The sequence below is a fragment of the Myotis brandtii genome, unplaced genomic scaffold, assembly GCF_000412655.1.
Source record: "Myotis brandtii unplaced genomic scaffold, ASM41265v1 scaffold139, whole genome shotgun sequence".
NCBI classification, from domain to species: domain Eukaryota; kingdom Metazoa; phylum Chordata; class Mammalia; order Chiroptera; family Vespertilionidae; genus Myotis; species Myotis brandtii.
This window is the reverse complement of record NW_005354965.1, coordinates 1,487,867-1,506,077: the sequence shown is the minus strand read 5'-3', so window position 1 is coordinate 1,506,077 and position 18,211 is coordinate 1,487,867. Positions and strand designations below refer to the sequence as shown.

The 18,211-nt window shown below is 56.9% G+C and overlaps 1 protein-coding gene across 1 annotated transcript in view; it reads right to left on the bottom strand.

Moving 5' to 3' along the window:
- The window catches only part of ITSN1 (intersectin 1 (SH3 domain protein)), a 105,973-nt gene that overhangs the window by 30,306 nt on the left and 57,456 nt on the right, over window positions 1-18,211 (bottom strand). Inside the window, exons 23-29 of the mRNA XM_014535200.1 lie at window positions 16,624-16,829; window positions 15,841-15,923; window positions 12,201-12,367; window positions 9,443-9,488; window positions 7,162-7,283; window positions 5,394-5,511; window positions 3,570-3,761 (exon numbers count right to left, since the gene is read on the bottom strand). Of these exons, the coding sequence (XP_014390686.1) occupies window positions 3,570-3,761; window positions 5,394-5,511; window positions 7,162-7,283; window positions 9,443-9,488; window positions 12,201-12,367; window positions 15,841-15,923; window positions 16,624-16,829 (934 nt within the window). The remainder of the gene's footprint in view (window positions 1-3,569; window positions 3,762-5,393; window positions 5,512-7,161; window positions 7,284-9,442; window positions 9,489-12,200; window positions 12,368-15,840; window positions 15,924-16,623; window positions 16,830-18,211) is intronic.

Sequence of the window (18,211 nt, the reverse complement as noted above, 5' to 3'; positions counted from 1 at the left end):
AGGCCGGGTCTGTGGGTGAGGCCGGGTCTCTGCGAGCAGGGGCGCGGGAAGCGGTGAGGAGGCCCTGACTTGAGCACCTGTAGTCTGACCCTGGTGGCAGAGGAGGGGCCCCACGAGGGAGGGACCCCACGAGGGCTGCAGCGCTGGTTCTGCGATGGGCGGCTGAGAGGCCCAGCACAGCCGGAACGTGGAGGGGGTCTGGCGGGAGTGGGGGCCACCTGAGAACCTCCCTGGCTCCCGGACCCTCCGTGTTCTCAGCTCCAAGGCGCAGGCCGGTGCCCCCTCTTCCCAAGGCCTCAACTCACCCTTTAATCTTCAGGGCACCTCCCCGCCCTGCTTTCCTGTGGGTGGGGCCTGGAGTGAGGGGAAGGGTGTGGGGGAGTGACAGGGGCAGAGGGGAGGGGCAGCAGGGGCCCCGTTTGTGCCTCTGCCACCTGGTCTAGGAGGGGCGACACCCAGGAGTCCGTCCACCTTTAAAAGCCACGCGGCTGAGCCACAGGGAGAGACGCTTCCTCTCGGGCTCGCGACACCCCGGCTCCAGCGGCAGATGTGGAGCCACTGCCCCCCCCCCCTCACAGGGGACTTTCATCTCCCCGGGCGCCCGGCCCCCAGGCAACCAGTCAGAGCTGCAGGCCAGGCCCTGGCGCCTGAGGTCACTGCCCGCCTGTCCCTTTCTCACTCGGCCTGTGGACACAAAACACGGGGCCCAAGCAGGACTTTATAGCTGGTTCTCATTTCTCACAAACTAGACGCTGGGCTGCACCCCGGCCTCTCCCCGGCCGATGCCTGCAGCTTACTGTCCGGTCAGAGGCCTGGGCTACAGTGGACACTCGCTGTGCAAGCGGACACTGAGGGAAGAATGGTTTCCCGGGGAGCCCGTGTCCGAGTCCCGAGCTCCGGGGACGGCCCAGGGCGATCTCCCGAGAGGGTGTACGGGAAGGGTTGCCGGATTCAGGGAGCACTGCCATCCTGCCCAACCCGGGGCTGGAGGAACCCCGGCTCATGCGGGGGGAGGCGGGCAGCGTGCTCCTCAGGAGGGGGACGGAGACCGAGCTCGCTGCCCACCCTGGGCCTTTGCAGGGCACCTCCCCCGAGAAGCGCCATTCCTTGCCCTTCCCGGCCTCCTGGGATCCTGCAGGGCTCAGCTGCCCGCCCCCACCCTCCCATGGCCGCTCCACGCCGCCTGGCTTCCCGATTCTCTAAGGACTCGGCTCCTGATCGCCCACACACACTGCCCCCAGAACCCGGTGGGGCGCCCGCACCTGTGGATCCCCCAAATGTTCGCTGTTCTGAAGGGGGATCGCTTTCCCCGTGCGGCCGGGGAGGACCCGCAGGCGGGGTCTGAACAGTCGGGTGCGTGGGCACTGGCAGTTCCGTGCGGGCCCTCGGGTACCTCTGCCCAGGCGACGAGTGTGCGAGGCGGACGGACGGTGGCCGGTGTGGAGGGGTGAGCGTCCCATCTTCACCCACATACTTTTTGGATGTTAACAGACCCCTATTATGATCCATCTTGGGGAGAAATGTTTTGAACCCTGAGTCCACTCACACGCCGTCAATGGAGCAATAACGTAGCTACAGCCCCATGAGCTAGTGAACCGCTAGCTGAGAGGCAGTTCTGTTCAAGGCCAGGACCGGGAGGGGCCGCAGTTTGCATACGGACCAGGGAGAGAGAGGGAGGCCGCTGGAGGGCGCAGGGAGGGTGTGAAGTCTGTGCTTCAGGGTCACGGGCCTCACCCACACGTGGGCAGCAGCCACCTGCTGGCCGTCTGTGTGGCTCCGTCACACCGCCAGGTCCCAGCAAGAACACAGAGACGTCCGTTCAGCTTTCATAGGAAGAATTTAATTATCTATACACGTAACTATTCCAAAGTTGAGTTACAGTTGTTAAAGCCGCAGGCTTATATATTTATATATTTTACATTCGTATCCATGGAAATACTGAAGCGCAGGGGAGCGCGGAGGAGCGGTCCTGCAGCCATGTGAGCGAGGGAGGGCTCTACGCAGCCAGCACAGTCTCCAAGGGAGACACACAAACAGGTCGCTACGGTTAACAAGTCGCTGTTAGAACTGCTAGATTGTGCTTGGGCTCCCCGCCCGTGCTGCGGGCTGTCGGCACGGGCACTTATGGAGAGCTTCCCACTAGTGTTTAGAGACACACAGGGCTTCAGCTACACCTACCACAGGCGCGGACCGTGCGCCCGTCCTCTACGCTGTAGAAATCCACAGTCTAGTTAAAAAATGTAAACATTGGAAATTAATTGCAGGGAGACGTCTATACATTCTTTCTTGTCAAGAAAATTACTTGTTCAAAGTAAGTCATTCCATGAAAAGTAACTGGGAGAAAACGCCATGTAACAGACACGAAGAGATTGTGTATATACTGTTGCTCGTGACAACCTCGATGGCATTGTCTACTGATTATGGTATGAAAACACGCAAAGTTTAAAACCCAAAACAGAAAACACCAACTCAACCGGTAAATCTGAGACCGAACAAAAGCCCAGGTGCTTCTCATGTGGCTACAAGGTCACTGTGCAAAATAAAACCAATGCAATTGGACTAGCGCATCGTACAAGGGAATAACGTTAGCCATGGAAGGAACCACGTCCTTATGTACAGGATGTTGTTACATGCTCACAAGGTACATCTGGAACACACAGACAAGCACAACACTTCTGTTTAATCGCTGGTTCCACGCGTCTGAGACACACTGACCCCCTCTGCGCTTCTCCCGCAGGGACCCCGCCCGCCCCGTGGAGCTGGTCACACTGGGCGAGTCTCAGATTCACGGACATCTGGAACATTTTTAACAGCACATGCAGCATTCCTTGATAGTGGGTCTTTTTGCAAAACCAAAATAGCAAAGGAGTAATTTCTTTATTTATTTTATTAAAAGGCTAAAATATATATTTAAAAATAATTTTAAAACTATTGAAAGCACCTGTGCAAAGGTGGGGGGCAGTCGATTTGAGTCACTAGGAAAGCCACAAAAGGACCCACTACCCTGTGTGTTTGTAATTTTTGCTTCTATCTCTGCAAGTAGTAACTCCACGTTGCCATCACATGCAACTAAGGTCAAATGAGGTAAACTGCTCTGCAGTGAGTTCTTCTACTCAGAAGGCAGTAGGTGATCATGCTGGAAGTCACATGATCAAGGCTGCATCTCCCATCATCCCTCTGGGCAGTGATATGGGATAGTGGGTCTCTTTGAGGACTTTCAAGCCTGAGGGGGGGATGGACAACATATGATTCCTAGAAAAAGGAGGAAAACAACACATAAGCAAAACAAAACAATGAGCAAAATTCAAGCTAGGAGAATGAGTCAGGCATGTACACAGCATGGTGCCAAATGATTTAAAAAAAGGAAAAGGGGGCGGGGAGGGACGGGACATGCTACGGAAGGAATAAAAAATAAAAGCAACCCCACAAGGTAGGTCTGCACGACAGAAGGTCTTCAAAGAGACTGCGGAGGAGGGGGTCTCGCCTGCGCTCTGCGCGGCTCGGCGGGATCAGAGCAATGCTGCATGTTTGACCGCGAGGCGCGAGGAGGGGCCGGGCCCCGCACTTACATTGCTGGCTCGGGTCCGTGTCCGTGGTCAGCTTCACGTAGTTGGACGGGAAGAGCCCCACGTGCCCGCCGACCTCGCCCTTCCACCAGTCGGGGTCCTCCTTGCTGAGCACATTGATGATCTGGCCCTTGCTGAAGGCCAGCTCGTCGTCGTTCTGCGCGGTGTAGTCGTACATCCCGATCACCTGGCACACTGCGGGGAGGGCGGGCGTGAGCGCTCGGCACGGCTCGGCACCGGGAGCCTGCCCTTTCCCCAGAGGATGGGCTTCGTCCGGTGTGAGCGACCGAGCAAGACCAAGGACCCAAAACCCAGACATCGGCACCATTTCACATGATGCTTCCGTTTTTCTAACATCTTCCTCTTGTCACGTTCACTTGTCAGCACAAAACGCAGTGACAGTGGGAGGCGTGCGTGGACGGCCCCGAGCAGTGGGACCCCTCAGACGGGGCCTCCGAGCCGGCCACGGGCCCGGCTGGCCAGGGCTTCCCACAGGGCTCTCTGTGGGCTGTTTGCTGTTAAGGTGGAAGGTAATGACCATGTGACCTCCAAAAATGCCAGACCTTAGTGAAAAAGTCTACTGTTTTATTCTCTGTACCTTTGCACCTCAAAATTCTGTATGAAAGAGAAATGTCTGCATTCTAGAATGTTTCGTGCCTCATTCCCTAGAGCAGCGGTTCTCAACCTGTGGGTCTCGACCCCTTTGGCGGTCGAACGACCCTTTCACAGGGGTCGCCTAAGACCATCCTGCATATCAGATATTTACATGACGATTCATAACAGTAGCAACATTACAGTTATGAAGTAGCAACGAAAATAATGTTATGGTTGGGTCACAACATGAGGAACTGTATTAAAGGGCCAGAAGGTTGAGAACCACTGCCTAGAGGATAAACTGCTTTCATTCTCTGCATGTGGACCCTACAGGGTAGTCTGCAGAGTTGGGCTGGAGCCCAACTGATCTTTCGTAACCAACTTGCATGTGGGTTAAGGTTTTTCAAACTCTCCAGCCAATTCAATTGCATCAGCAAATTAGTTCTGAGGTTTCAACCCACCTGATGCAGGGGACGCGGCCAGGCCTCCCGCGGGGTGGGGGGTGGGGGGGACCAGCTGGCACCGCACCCCTCTGCCCACACAGAGCCGCAGCCAGGAGGCCCAGCCGGGGCCGGAGTCGGTCACAGCGCCTGCCAACCCTGAGTGCTGGCCAAGGCCGGCCCGTTTCCATCGCGTTCCCCTGGCCACACAGCACACGCAGCCACGGTGCCGGAGCGGAGTCTGCCTCTCCCACCACTGGGGCTTAGAGCCCTAACGTAGATGCCGCTCCCCTCGCCTCACCCGCTCCAATGCCACTGCAGCATCTAATCCGATCTCTTCAATCAGGAAACAGCCGGCCGCCCAGCTGCGGAGCCCTGTCCCTGGTCCTTTCAGGGAGCCAAGCCATCCCGCCCCCACCCACAGGAAAGGTCACGGGGAGCTGTCTCCCTACCGCCAGCAGGCCTGGCCTCCAGCTCCAGCGCCCCTCCTCGCCAGGCCCCAGCCATTTGTATTCACAAGTCCTCTCCATCCCTCACCCCCGGGCCCAGCTGGAGGGGATCAAGGGCACACGCTGGCTCTAACACCACAGCCTTCAGGCCGGCGGCAGGGAGAGTTCCGACAAGGGCTCTGCTGTGCACAGCACAAAGCTGCTTGACACTCGGTCCTTTAGGAAAACATACTCCGCGTCGCAGGACAAGGAGCCCCTCCGCTGATGGCCCTGCGCCTGCTCAGGGACCGCGGGGGAAGGCGGCGAGACGCAGGGATCTGCAGTGGGGACGGGAGAGTGCTCACCTGCCTGGAGTGCCGGGGGCTTGGGCGGCTCCGTGGGCGTGACCTTGCTTGTCCCAGGGCTTAAAAGTTTTACATAATTCGCAGGAAACCAGCCTATCTGGCGCTTTTTCCCACGAGCCTAAAAAAAAAAACAACAGTGGCGTCAAAATGTGTAAAAGGTTCACGTTCTTTCATGACGTGTGTGCCCTGTGACTGGCACCCGTACAGGCACGCAGAGCTGACAGGCGAGCAGCGCGCAGTGGAACCCCTGGGCGCACATTGCAAACCAAAGACACTGGGGCCAAATCCAGCCGCGGCAGCAAGTCACTGGTCAGCGGCCGGAGGCTGCTGCAGGGCTGGCCGCAGGGACCACAGGCAGAGTAGAGAGCTGTGGGCCGGCGGGCGGAACATTGCGCATGGGCGCCTGCCTCGGCTCCTGCCATCAGGTGAGGCAAGACTGTGTCTGAGCCCTGGCGGGTGGCTCCGCTGGTTAGAGCATCGGCCCGATACACAGGATGCAGGTTCTATCTCCGGTCAGGGCACAGCCCCGAGCCAACCAGTGAGTGCGTAAGCGAGTGCATGGACCAACAAATCCACGATTCTCTCTCCCCCTCTCTCCCTCCCGTCCTCTCTAAAATCAAAAAACTTTAAAAAAAAAAAAGTAGAAACAGAAAGGTTATGGCTAATGTCAACACGATGTGCGGGCTTTAGGAACAATAATAGCGTGGTGTGTTGGGTGCTTTTCATGAGCGAGGCCTGTGCCAGGCACCTCCTGTGCATGAATCTGCACCGTCCACAGGACAGTGGTGACTCAGGGAAGCGGAGTGGCAGTCCCTAGGTCCCAGCTGGCGGCGAGCCAAGCTTCACACGCACGTCTGCACTCCCCTAGTGGAGAACAGGCAACCGCAGAAGCAAGACCCATGCACACACAGAGCCCAAGTCTAAACTGGACACTGTTCTCAGAACCCAGCGGCCCTCGCCCTGGCTGGTTTGGCTCAGTGGGTAGAGCATCGGCCTATGGACTGAAAGGTCCCAGGTTCGATTCCAGCCAAGGGCACATGCCCGGGTTGTGGGCTCAGTCACCAGTGGGGGGCGTGCAGGAGGCAGTCAATCAATGATTCTCTCTCATCATTTATGTTTCGATCTCTCCCCCTCCCTCTCCCTTCCTCTCTGAAATCAATAAAAATATATTTAAAAAAAAAAAAAAAGAAAGAAACCAGGTACACGGCCACGCCTCTCCTTCACTCTGATCTAATTCAGCACAAGATCCGGGACCGAGTGCTCACAGGCGTGTGGCCCAGAAGGACTTAGAGTCACGGCGGGAGCCAAGGCTCGCAGTCCTGACTAGTCTATGAAAGGAGGAGACCAGTCGGGTCGGGAGAAGTGCTGCATCGACTGACACAGAGGCCAAAACCACTCACACGCATGTGCGCGCGCACACACACACACACACACACACACACACACAAAAGTCCTATGAGGCAGAGGTGGCTTTGAACACACAGAACCTGCAGCTGGACCTACGGCCCGATGGAGAGCTCCTGCAGGGGACCCTCTCGCTAACTCTCTGGCCCAGCTCTCACCAGCTGAGTCAGGAACCCAAACCATTTGTATCATCTTCAGAAGAATCCTGCTGCGGCGGGTCGAAGCTCAGGTACCCAACAGATGCCGACACTACGGCGCATCTCCCGCTACTCAAACGCAGGGTCACTCTGTGACGAAACAGTGTCCTTTTGTGACGGTGTAGTCCCACCCGGGCAGGAGTTCACACCACAGGACAGGCACCCACCTGCAGCTCTCCTTCCCACCATCCACCTGGGTTCTTTTTTCGGATCAGAATCAGCTGGCCCGGGGCCAGGGTGAGCTGCTCAGGACCCGTGGCCGTGTAGGAGGCAATGACCTGGGCTATTTCTGGAAAACAAGATGAGACACGGCGCACGGTCAGTCAGGAGGACATTCTAAGGAGACACAGCCACCCCCGGCTCACAGGTTCACACCATCAAAGCCAACCTCGGGGCTTGTCTTCTTCCAAGGGAAGGCGCACCCATCGCCCATCCCAGGTGACGTGGAAGGACCCAGTCACCTCAGAACTTCCCAGCTTCCTTCCACAAGCTGCCCCCCCAATTCCAGCACTTTCTGTGCTAGCCCCTCCCTCAACAGCTGGGCCTCCTCTGTCCCACGTGCCCTCTGCCCGCCCTCTGCCCGCAGCACCGCCCACTCACGGACAGGCAAGCGACCAAGGGACACGGAGAGAGCTGCCTGTCTCCTGCGGGGCCCACTGGCGCCTGGCTCTGCCCAGTTCGGCTGCAGCTCAGGGCCGCACCCCGCCCACAGGCCGTGTCTGGGGCTCACATGTGAGAGTGACCCTGAATATCGGCAGGAATCGTGTCAATGCGAGTTGACTGTTTTTTGTTTTGAGATGAAGGACGAACCTGGAGTAAAGGTGTGAAGTTTACGCAAAAACAATCCAGCACAGAAAAATGCAAACAGTCCTCTCCCTGACTGGGCACGTCAGGGGGACAAGCCCAGCAGCAGCGCGGCGCTAGGAGGCCACGGTGCTGGGAGGCCACGGCGCTGGGAGGTCGGGCGCGAGGGCAAGACCCTTCTCTGGCGCATCCGCAGGGACTGCTTCCTGAACTTCTAAAAGCAACAGGACGCACTGCTCTCCCCTCCGCACGCGCCCGCCCCATCCTCTTCGGGGAGAGAGGGAGAGAGGGAGAAGAGGTGAAGCCCACCCTGAGACAGTATGTCCTCTTCCTCTAGAGCAGAGGTTCTCAACCTTCCTAACGCCGAGACCCTTTAATACAGTTCCTCATGTTGTGGTGACCCCCAATTTCATTGTTACAAATTGAACATAATTAAAGCATAGTGATTAATCACAGAAACAATATGTAATTATATATGTGTTTTCTGATGGTCTTAGGCGACCCCTGTGAAAGGGTCATTCGACCCCCAAAGGGGTTGAGACCCACAGGTTGAGAACCGCTGCTCTAGAGGCACACGAGCAACCCTAGCCCTGGCGACCAGAGCCCCGAGGCCTGAGCACCCCGAGGCCCGAGCACCCAAGGACTGGTCTAGATCCCAAGTTCTCGGTCTGGACAAATACAGGCCAGTGACCTATTGGCCTCAGATGTTCCTGCGCCTCCCAGGCCTGCGTGGCCAGCAGCTGCCCAGCCTCTCGCTCACCGTGTGCCTGAGCAGCCGGCTGCTCCAGGGCAGTGGTAAGCCCACCCTGCCCTGCAGAGGGACAGCTCAGAACAGACTCTTCCCCTCAGCCAGTGGTTCTCAACCTTCTGGCCCTTTAAATACAGTCCCTCACGTTGTGACCCAACCATAAAATTATTCTCGTTGCTACTTCATAACTGTCATGTTGCTACTGTTACGAATCGTCATGTAAATATCTGATATGCAGGATGGTCTTAGGCGACCCCCGTAAAAGGGTCGTTCGACCGCCAAAGGGTCGCGACCCACAGGTTGAGAACCGCTGCCCTAAGCAGAGACCTGAGGCTGAGAGACACCCCACGCAGCCTGAACCCCTCTCCTGGCAGGAGAGGCCCCCGCTGAGCACACACAGGGACACCCCCTGGCAGGGGGCCCGTCAGCCTGTGACCTCCTCAGGCTCAGAGGCGGGAGGACGTGCACACAGCCACACGCTTCCCACCTGCTCCCTCCCTCTCGCTTCCATGATAGAAGCTGCTGGTTGAACTGACGCTGAGGCGGAGGGAGGAGCTGGGCCTGACGTGCACCCGCGCGGCCCTGCGCCTGGGACCTGCACTGACCACCGTGTCCTTTGCTGAGACACCACTATGGCCCGGCTTCCTGAGCCCAGCGAGGGGGACCCGCAGCTCACAGCTGCCCCCCCCCCATCTGCGGCACCGCTGCCTCGCGCCCCGCAGCACAGCTGTGGGGTCCCCGGCCCCCGCAAGTGGAGCCACGGCCATCTCACAGCCGGTGCAGGAGGAGGCTCCCAGGAGGGCCTGCCATGCGGGCTCCTGGCCCCAGAACCAGAACCTGGGAGCGGCTGCCCAGCACATTCCCGGCCCCGAGAGGGAAGCGTGGGGGGAACTTACCAGGCTTTTTTCCTAAACTCCCTGCTTTCCCAGCAGTTCCAGCGCCCTTAAAACAGAGCAAAAGGTCTCATTTGCATACTGCAGAGTTTTGGTCATGCAACTTAAAAACGATTAACGGTGACACAGACCCGCTGAGCCCCTGAACCCCCCCTCATCCCGGAAACAGAGGCACTGGGTCTCCTGACGGGGAGGGGGGGGGGAAACACGGGAGAACACGGGGCAGAGGACGCACCCCAAACACGCAGCCTTGACTCTCTTCTTGGAGAAGAGTGCAGAGCAGGCGGCCTGCAGGCCCCAGGGGCTCGGGTCCCGGGCGGCACAGGCCCCTCTGTCCCGGCCACGTCTACCAGGCCCACGCGAGGCCCACGTCCTACACACTGTCTCATGCTTCCTGTTCACACGGTCAGTTATGAAATAGCTCACACTTAAAGGGCACAGACATCCGTGAGCCCAATGCCCAGATTTAATACATGGCAATAGTAATATTTTGCTACATTTCCTTTAAAAAATAAAAAAACTATAGTGCCAAGTCAGACACCCCTCCCCCACCCCACCTCCTCTCCCCCTAAACCTCTCACCGTTTAAACTCTCCTTTCTCTCTGAACTGGACGCATCACCCACATGAGCAGAACATGTGTTCCCAACTACAAAGCGTCCCAGAGCCGGGTGAACTCCTTCATGGACGCTCATGGCGTTTCCAGCCAGCAGGGCTGCCCACGGAGACCTGGGGCCGTGCCCAGCGCTTTATTCTGCATCTCTCTGCCTTCCCCCTCTCCTCACAGTGACTTACTCCAGTTAGAACACCAGGCTCAGCACACGTAATGAGGCACCGTGAGTGAAAATCTGTAACTTCTCTACAAGGGACCCAGCTGCCACCGTCCCTTCACTTCGGCTGTTGAGGTCTAACAGCCGTTTTGCAGGGAAAGCTGGTTAGAGTTGTGCTCCGAGGGTGCTTTCTGTACTAACAGGTTACATGTAGCAGCTCCCTTGCTGTGTCTATAGGCTGCGCATCCAAGGAAGGGACGCGGTGGGAACGCCCAGTCGCCTTCCAGGACAGGCCTGTCGCTAACCCCCGGACTTCCCGTGGAGAGGACAGCGCCACGGGCCACGCCCACAGGGGCTCGAGTGGCTCGACGTGCTCCCGCTCCCTGTCCAGGCTCTGCCCGCCTGCCAGGCACGAGGCCCCAGGAGAGCAGCCCCGCCCACAGCCCCGGCGGCTCTGGAATCGGGCTGAGTCCGGCCTGTAACTGGAGGGCGTTCCCTTACCCGCTGAACTATGTCCACGGAGGGGGATGAGCTGACGTGGTGAGTCTTTCAGTGTGAAGTCATGGAGCTAAAGGTCCCAAATCTTTGGCATGGCTCGCTCTCCCAGGACTAATAATTTAAGAAGCACCTTACAACTGATCTTTTCTTTAAAAAATGTCAGTGTATTTTTTTACTGACTGGCTTCAGGTGGTGTTCTATAGAAAACTACTTTATTCAAATGTAAGTAATGGCTTTTGCTTTAACTAATCCAAAAGGTGAAGTCACTTTAAAGGTTGTGCAAGGTAACAGAAAGCAAGTTTAGTGTTTAGGGCCCCTAAACACCCCCACCCCCCAAATATCATCTGCGTGACGCTGGGGACCCAGGAGCCGCTGGGCTGTCCCACAGGGAGGGGGCTTGCTTTCCGCCTGTGGATTCTCAGACCATAGCAGGGAACACAGAGCAAGGACGGTCAGGAAGACCCGGCCTAGAACAGCCGGAAGCTATTCCTGGGCCCGAGGGGAGGGGAGGCTGGGGGTGGAGGCTGCAGCGGTCACCAGGCCCAGCCTTACTCCCAGGGCAGCCGGGCTGCGGAGGCTGGGACCCCTCTCACCCCCCACCCCCACCCCCAGCTTCGAAGGTCACAGAGAGCTGTGTCCACGCTGATCGCTGGGGAGGGGGCCCTCTAGGTGCCGATGGGCCTCCGCCTGCATAAGCACAGGAAGCCCGAGGAGAGAGGGAGCGTAGCTGAGCTGACGGCCGGTCCTTGCTGGTCTGTGTATGAGCAACGCTGTCCATTGCATGGACACCCTGAAACCCTTACACAAACGTGAAACTGTCCCCCACAAGGTCGAGGTGGGCTCCCAAACCCGGCAAGCCCCCCCCCGCCCCCCCCCGTTTCATTAAACTCATAGCATCTCAAGACCAGTTTACGCCACTGAGCTGTCAGAGCTTGTGGAGCCCATTTAACAACAAGGGGGCCACTTCCCACTTATAACAGCATGAGAATAAGCTCAGACCCTCATCAACAGAGACACTAAGGCCAAAAGCATGACGATCTCTTGGATCTTGTGTCTTCCTACTGTGTCGGCAAAAATGTCAGCCTTAGAAGCTCCACGGCCGGTCTCCCGGGGCAGGGTCACCCGGACACCTCCCTTCCACGGCCAAACACTGCTGGGCCCCCTTCTTGGGGCCCCAAATCAGTGGCGTGAAGACCTGATTAAGAGCGTTACTCTGAGTCCGACATGAGTCCACGCAGGAACGGGGACACAGTTACCCCCGCTGCTGCGGGCGCCAGGTACGCAGCCCCGTCAGCCTGGGCCGTTCTCCGCCGGTGGGAAGCCAAGGCTTACCGGGCAGCACCAAACGGCAAGTTCAACATGACAGGTCACACTGTCTCAGCTGCCACATTGCAGAACTTAGCCAAACCCAACCAGTGTTCCACCGGCCAAGGTCCGAGCCCCCCTGCGGAGAGAATACTGCACAGAGAGGGAGGAAACAGTTAGCGGGGTTTACCTCTGCATCTTTAAGCCTCACATAGTTAGAAGGGAAGACTCCGGACTTGTCGCCCACTGTTCCTGTCCACCAGTCACCATCTTTCTTGGTAACCAAAATCACATCGCCTTGCTGGAAGGTTAAATCGCCTTGCTCAGCGCTCTCGTAAGTGTACATGGCAATAAACTCTGGTGGAGAGAAACATTGAGACACGGAGAGAGCGTGTTTACAGAAGTCCCAGACAGCTTGGCAAAAGAAAGTTCATGAACAAGGAGGTTAGAAGAGGAGCATTCAAGAGAAAGGCTCATCACAGATAAATTACCGAGTTCCAAGGCACCCCTGGCTACACACCTCGGCTGCACAGGAAATGCAGGCCCTGCAGGGACAGAACCCCAGCAGCCGAGCGTGCGCTACAGTGAGGCATCATGGCTTCTTCCAAATGGAAACACTGCTGCATTTTCTCTGAGTTACTGAGCACTGGACCTGCGGCTCCTGTGTGCCCAGCAGATGTCTGAGGGGACCCAGTCACAATTCTCGTAAACTTTTAGATACAGTAGTATGTCCTTCATGCAAATCAAATAAGGCACGCTTTTCATTATTCGGGGCCTGAATGAAAATTTTTGTCCTACTGTGCCATACACTCAAATGGCAGGAAGCTGTTAGAACACAGAGTAAAAAATACCCATTATTTCATTAAAGATGGGCATCTAGTTGTCACTCAAGTGCACACGGTAGAAGGGTTTCCCCGAGGAAGCCAAGCCTGGCAGCTTTAGGAAGGACGTCCTTTCCCATGAGCATCGTCCTCTTTGGGTCTCTGTTCTGACCTTCCCTTTCCATTTTGCTCAGTTACTTGTGCCTCAGCTCACGTCTGGCCACCTGAGATAGGTCCTCGGCAAGCAATGCTTTTCCCAGTGATGATAAAAGCAGTGTGTGGCCAATCCCAGAAATAATCGAGCCTTTTTGAACCAATTGAAGAGAAAAATCAGTTTCTTACACTTTATTATTCATGTAATTTCGTCTTAAGAATAAGAGCTAATGTTCTCTACTGTCTTGAGCGGGAAGGGAGTGTACTGCGGAGGAAGTTCTGCTTTTTAATTATGAGCAGCTTAGAAACCACGTCACATGCTAAGAAGGATCACCTGGCACAAATTCTAGACGCTAAACTAAGTGCAGGGCAAAAGATTTTTCCTACCTTTGCTCCATTTACCCTAAGCATTTATATATTTTTAACCAATAAAAAAAATCTGTACCCCAAAAGTACACTTTTATGATGGACACTGTGTGTTCCTTGCTAGAACTTCGGGTGACGCCTTAATTGCCGAGCCTGGCGCTAACCAGCAGGCAGGGAACTGGCGGGGAGGGGCCTCGGCAGGAGGAGGAGCTAAAGCCACCACCAGACACGGAGCCCCACTGCGCTCCTGTGGGCAGCTCCACGTGTGGGAGGCTCCAGGCTGCTTCACCTCCAGGCTCTGGCCGCGGGCCCACGGCAGACCCGAGGCCCCCGAATGTGCCGGGAGAGCAGGGGGCGCCCTGTCTTTAGCCTTTGGTGCTGGCAGCGCCTCCTCCATCGTTCAAACTGGAGAAATGGTCCCACGGGAGGAAGCCAAGTTCGGAAGCTTTAATAGGACGTTCTTTTCCCGTTAGCACAGTCCTCTTTGGTCTCTGTTCTGACCTTCCCTTTCCACTTTGCTCTGTTCCTTGTGCCTTAGCTCATGTCTGGCCGCCTAAAATAGGGTAACCACCCCATGTCCTGCCGCTCCGCACGGTGACGGGGCAAGCAATGCTTTCCCAGTGGTCCCTGCGCTTAAAAGGCACTTTCTCCAAAACGGACCCAAATTTTGAAGTAGCTCTCAAAGTGCCTGAGAAACTTCAGCAGCACGACCCCGGCTGCAGTCAGCCGTGCAGCGGGTGTAGGGTCCGGAGGCGGCGGCAGCACGTGGCTGCCCTCGCCCTCCACGCACAGGGACCTGCGGGGACGTGAGGACTCACAGTGGCACCCACCCGGACCCTTCTGGACATTTAACACGGGTGCTGGCTGTCCCGAGGCCACTATTTTAAGACCTACCCACACTGGCGATCTATTTAATCTGGCTTAGGGTCTATTTAGATTTGGCGATGTTTAATGCAGTATAACAAGCAGCCCATTCGTATTGGTGAGAGCTCTTCTCAGAATCTCAGAAGCCAATGTGCTCCCGCCCGAGATGCCAGCACTCTGCCAGTGCTACGCGTTTCTAAATGCAAATCATCTCCTGCAGATGGAGCAAATGTCACCCCGCGCTCGTATGTGTGGGGCTCGGCGGTGACCTGCTCACTGAGGCCTCTGTGCATGTCTCATCTGCAGCTGCGGGCGCGCTCCGGCAACAACCAGGAAAGCAGCAAAAGGGGCCGAAGCAGCAGACGTCACTGACCTTAATCTCAAACCCTCACATGTGATCGCATAGCCCTGCCGATCTCCTGCTCCCGCTGCACACTGAGGAAGGGGCCAGACCAACACTGTAAGGTTACCAGGGGAGGGCGCTCAGTGACGCTCAGCTGGCATCACACCCGGAACTTGGGGAGTGTGTAAGAGCTGTTTGCCCCGTTCTCCTAACAGTGGATAAAGAAACCATTAGGCTGATGAGCGTGGGTACAGAGAACTATGCTGCTGATTGTTTTGGTGGTAACAGAAAAAAAAAAAAAGGATGCACTAAAGCGCTGCTGTGTTTAGTGACGAGCTTCTATAACTAACCTACACATTTAAAGAAATGTGCCTCTAAAACTCCTCTTGAAAAAGTCACTTGGTGACTGTGGGTCTGAAGTATCATTAACCTTAATCCTTGCTGTCTCCATGGAAACAACTGCTTCAATATTCTGTTTTTCATAAGCCAAGGCCCCCTAGGAACACAACCATCTCCTGATGGCACACACGCTACATAAACATTCTGTCCTCCTCTCACGTGTCCAAGGGGCCCAGGGACGTTTACTATGCAGTTGGGTAGACACTGGGCAGCCACCAACGCTGCTCAGAGCGGCCATGAGGGCCCGGCTAACGCAGCAGCACTGACACTTAGAGCCCGACAGGCTGAGGTTTTCCCGCGGGAGCCTGCATAAGGCGGGCTTCGTTCACTTTTAAACCCGCGTCAGGTGGCGGCCCATGCATCCTTAGGGTTATGTCATGAAGCAAAGACCAGGAAATAAAGCACTCGCTTGTTATGTAATAAAACGCAAAATGCAACTTTAGGCCTAAATAAGCTGGTGTGGTTACTTCCATGGAACCTGGAAACTGAACTTTGGTTCCATCTGGGACAGTACAGGTGATGGTGTCGCTGGGACAGTTTGCGGACGGGGAGCTACAGTTTAACCTCCTGTCCACGTCCAGAGCAGCCATGTCTACAATCAGCTGCCAACGTGCTCAGAAACCTGACCCTCCGGGACGCTGATGGGCTCTTTCAAGAGCCAAAGGGCTCTAATCAAACATGATGAGAAAATGCAGTTTTATGATCAATGCATCTGACAGTATTTTGAAAGTCTCCATAAAGAGCTACTTACCTTAGAGGTTCATCTACTGAACACAAACGAATGCCGTCTGTTTGGAAGGGAAACCCAGGCTGGTCTCGCACACTGGCTGCAGGTGCTCCCAGCTGCCCGCCCCCAAAGGGCACAGTTAGACTCGGGCTCTCACCTTCTCCCGAGAGGGCCGGCTTGGCCGCCGGGGAAGCCACTCGCTTTAGAGGCGCAGGGCTGTCTGAGGAGCCGGAATCCGCGCTGAAAGAGGGGAGGGGAGAGCGTTTCAATTTTTATCTTCAAAGGAAATAGTATAAGACACTGATTTTTCTTTTTTAAAACTTTAACATTAAACACTGCGAACAATCTACAGCTGAAACGGATGCACTCGTTAAGACACGCAGGGCGCTCGGGCCCCGATTCCAAGCTCACACTCTCTTCTCAGCCCTTGGCTGTGTGGGACACGCAGCCAGCGTGCGGGTCTGTTTCAGAGCCTGGCTGATAGACGCTCAGCAGTATGTTTGCTATTTTCTCTTCTTAAAACTCATGGCTTGTGTTTGAACACCCACGTGGCTGGGATAATTAGACAACCACCTTGCTAGGAACCTGGCAACAAGGCTCCTGGTGGGAAAGACAGTCCCTCTCCCAGGCAGCGACCGAGGCTCCGGGCCTCTGCGCTTCACTGCGTGTCTGAGGACCGCGACGAGCTTGGGAGAGGCGTGATCGCCCACAGGTCTGCAAGGACGTCACCCCCAGACAGAATCCTCTCGCGGGAGTTCATGGAGCACAAGACTCCCAGGCTCCCCAGGCAGGACAGGAGCATGTATCTCTACGAGGCCGCCCTCATGGTCACATGGCCCCAACTTTCACGGTTAAAGGACACGGAGGAACCCGAACTACGCGAACAGTAACCGAAAGGCTAACAGTGTCTCCTCGACTAGAAGCAAGTGACACAGAATACCTGGCCGCCTTCCTGGTGGGCCCCGAAATGAGCTTCACGTAGGACTTGGGGAACCAGCCCTTCTGGCCCTGCACCTCTCCAAACCACCACATGTCCTGCTGCTCCAGCACCGTGATGACGTCGTTTTTGTTGAAGTTCAGGTGGTTGTCCTTCTTGGCTCTCCAGGGGTACAGGGCTTGCGCCTGCAGCCCCTCCACCTTCTCACCCTGTGGGGGCGACACAAGGACCCTCGTCACAGTGTGATCTGCGCGCCGGCACCTCGTCTCCAGGGAGCACCCCGGGCCCGCTGCAGACAGCAGGGTTACAGACACCTCCGTTCTCAGGAATTGTTTGTTTCCCAATGTGGCGGCCAAAGCTGCTGGCCGCTCCCGAAGCCACTGTCCGGCGTGGAGAACTCTCCGCTTCAACAAGCCGGAGGTCGGGTTACGCTGCTGCCTGGCCCGTGCCTTCCACATTCTGGTTCGATGTTCACGCTCGCGTTGCCCGGGTGCCCCCACCACATCCAGGCTGACGGGATGTCAGGGAGGCTAACACTGGAGCAGAAGCCCTAAGAAACCCCAACGGGTGAGTGACTGGCACCTCAGTCCAGGGGCCTCACGGGACCCTGCCAGCTCCCGTCCCCTCTCAGAACAGAGGCCTGGCGAGCCTGAGTCCACTGCAATCGCATTTACTGGCCATCCCTCTGCAGGACATAGGGGTCACCACAAGGACGGAATGCCAACCTGCCTCCCCAAAGTACCTCGGGGTAAGACCCTTTATAAGCTGTAAAGTGCGATAAAAAGGGACAGTGTGGCACTAAAACCCACAATTCACGGGGAAGAGAGAGACGCAAGCAACTGCGAATGCCCCCTGGCAGGTGGCACAGAGGCTCCAGCTGGACACAGTGGGGGCAGGGACGGTGGGGACAGCAGGACAGGGCAGGCACCGGGCCTGAAGCACAAGGATGCAGCAGCCAGGGCTTCGGAGGACGGGCCCTCCAGGCCTCGGGGTGCAGCTCTGCAAGGGGCCCAGGAGGAGGGGCACCACCCGGGGCCTGCAGCCTCGGTGCCAGGGGGCGTGGGAGGAGCCGAGGCTGGAGAGGCAGGGAGGCACTCACTACCTAGTAAAGCACAGAAGCATCATAGAATCTTAAACCACAACTGACGGGCAGTGCCTTTACCCTGCCACCTCCACCCCACTGTGCAGAGCGCTATGACGCTCAATAGTGTGCGGGGCCTCTCCCGCCCCCGTTCAGCCCCGCACTCCTCGCCTCCCGAGGCTGCCGCAGGAGCAAGGCCCCCTTCTCTCTCCTGCGTCTTCCCCCAGCCCCCACCCCTCCCGCTCCCGGAGGAGAAGACCGGCTCCTTCCTGTGTTAGTGTTTCCAGCCCTGCAACTATGTCCTCCTCTCCCCCCTGTTTAAGACGCCCCTCTGACCGGCCAAGCGGGAGGTCACCCCCTTGCTAGTCACACCCCCAGGCTCCCGAAAGGCGGGTGGAGGACGGAGCTGGGCGCATCTGATGAGGCTCCTTGTAAACAGCAGCCGCAGGCACCTGCTGACCTCGTTGGTCCCCACAGCATGCCCCCCCCATGCCCCAGTCCCCGCAGCAT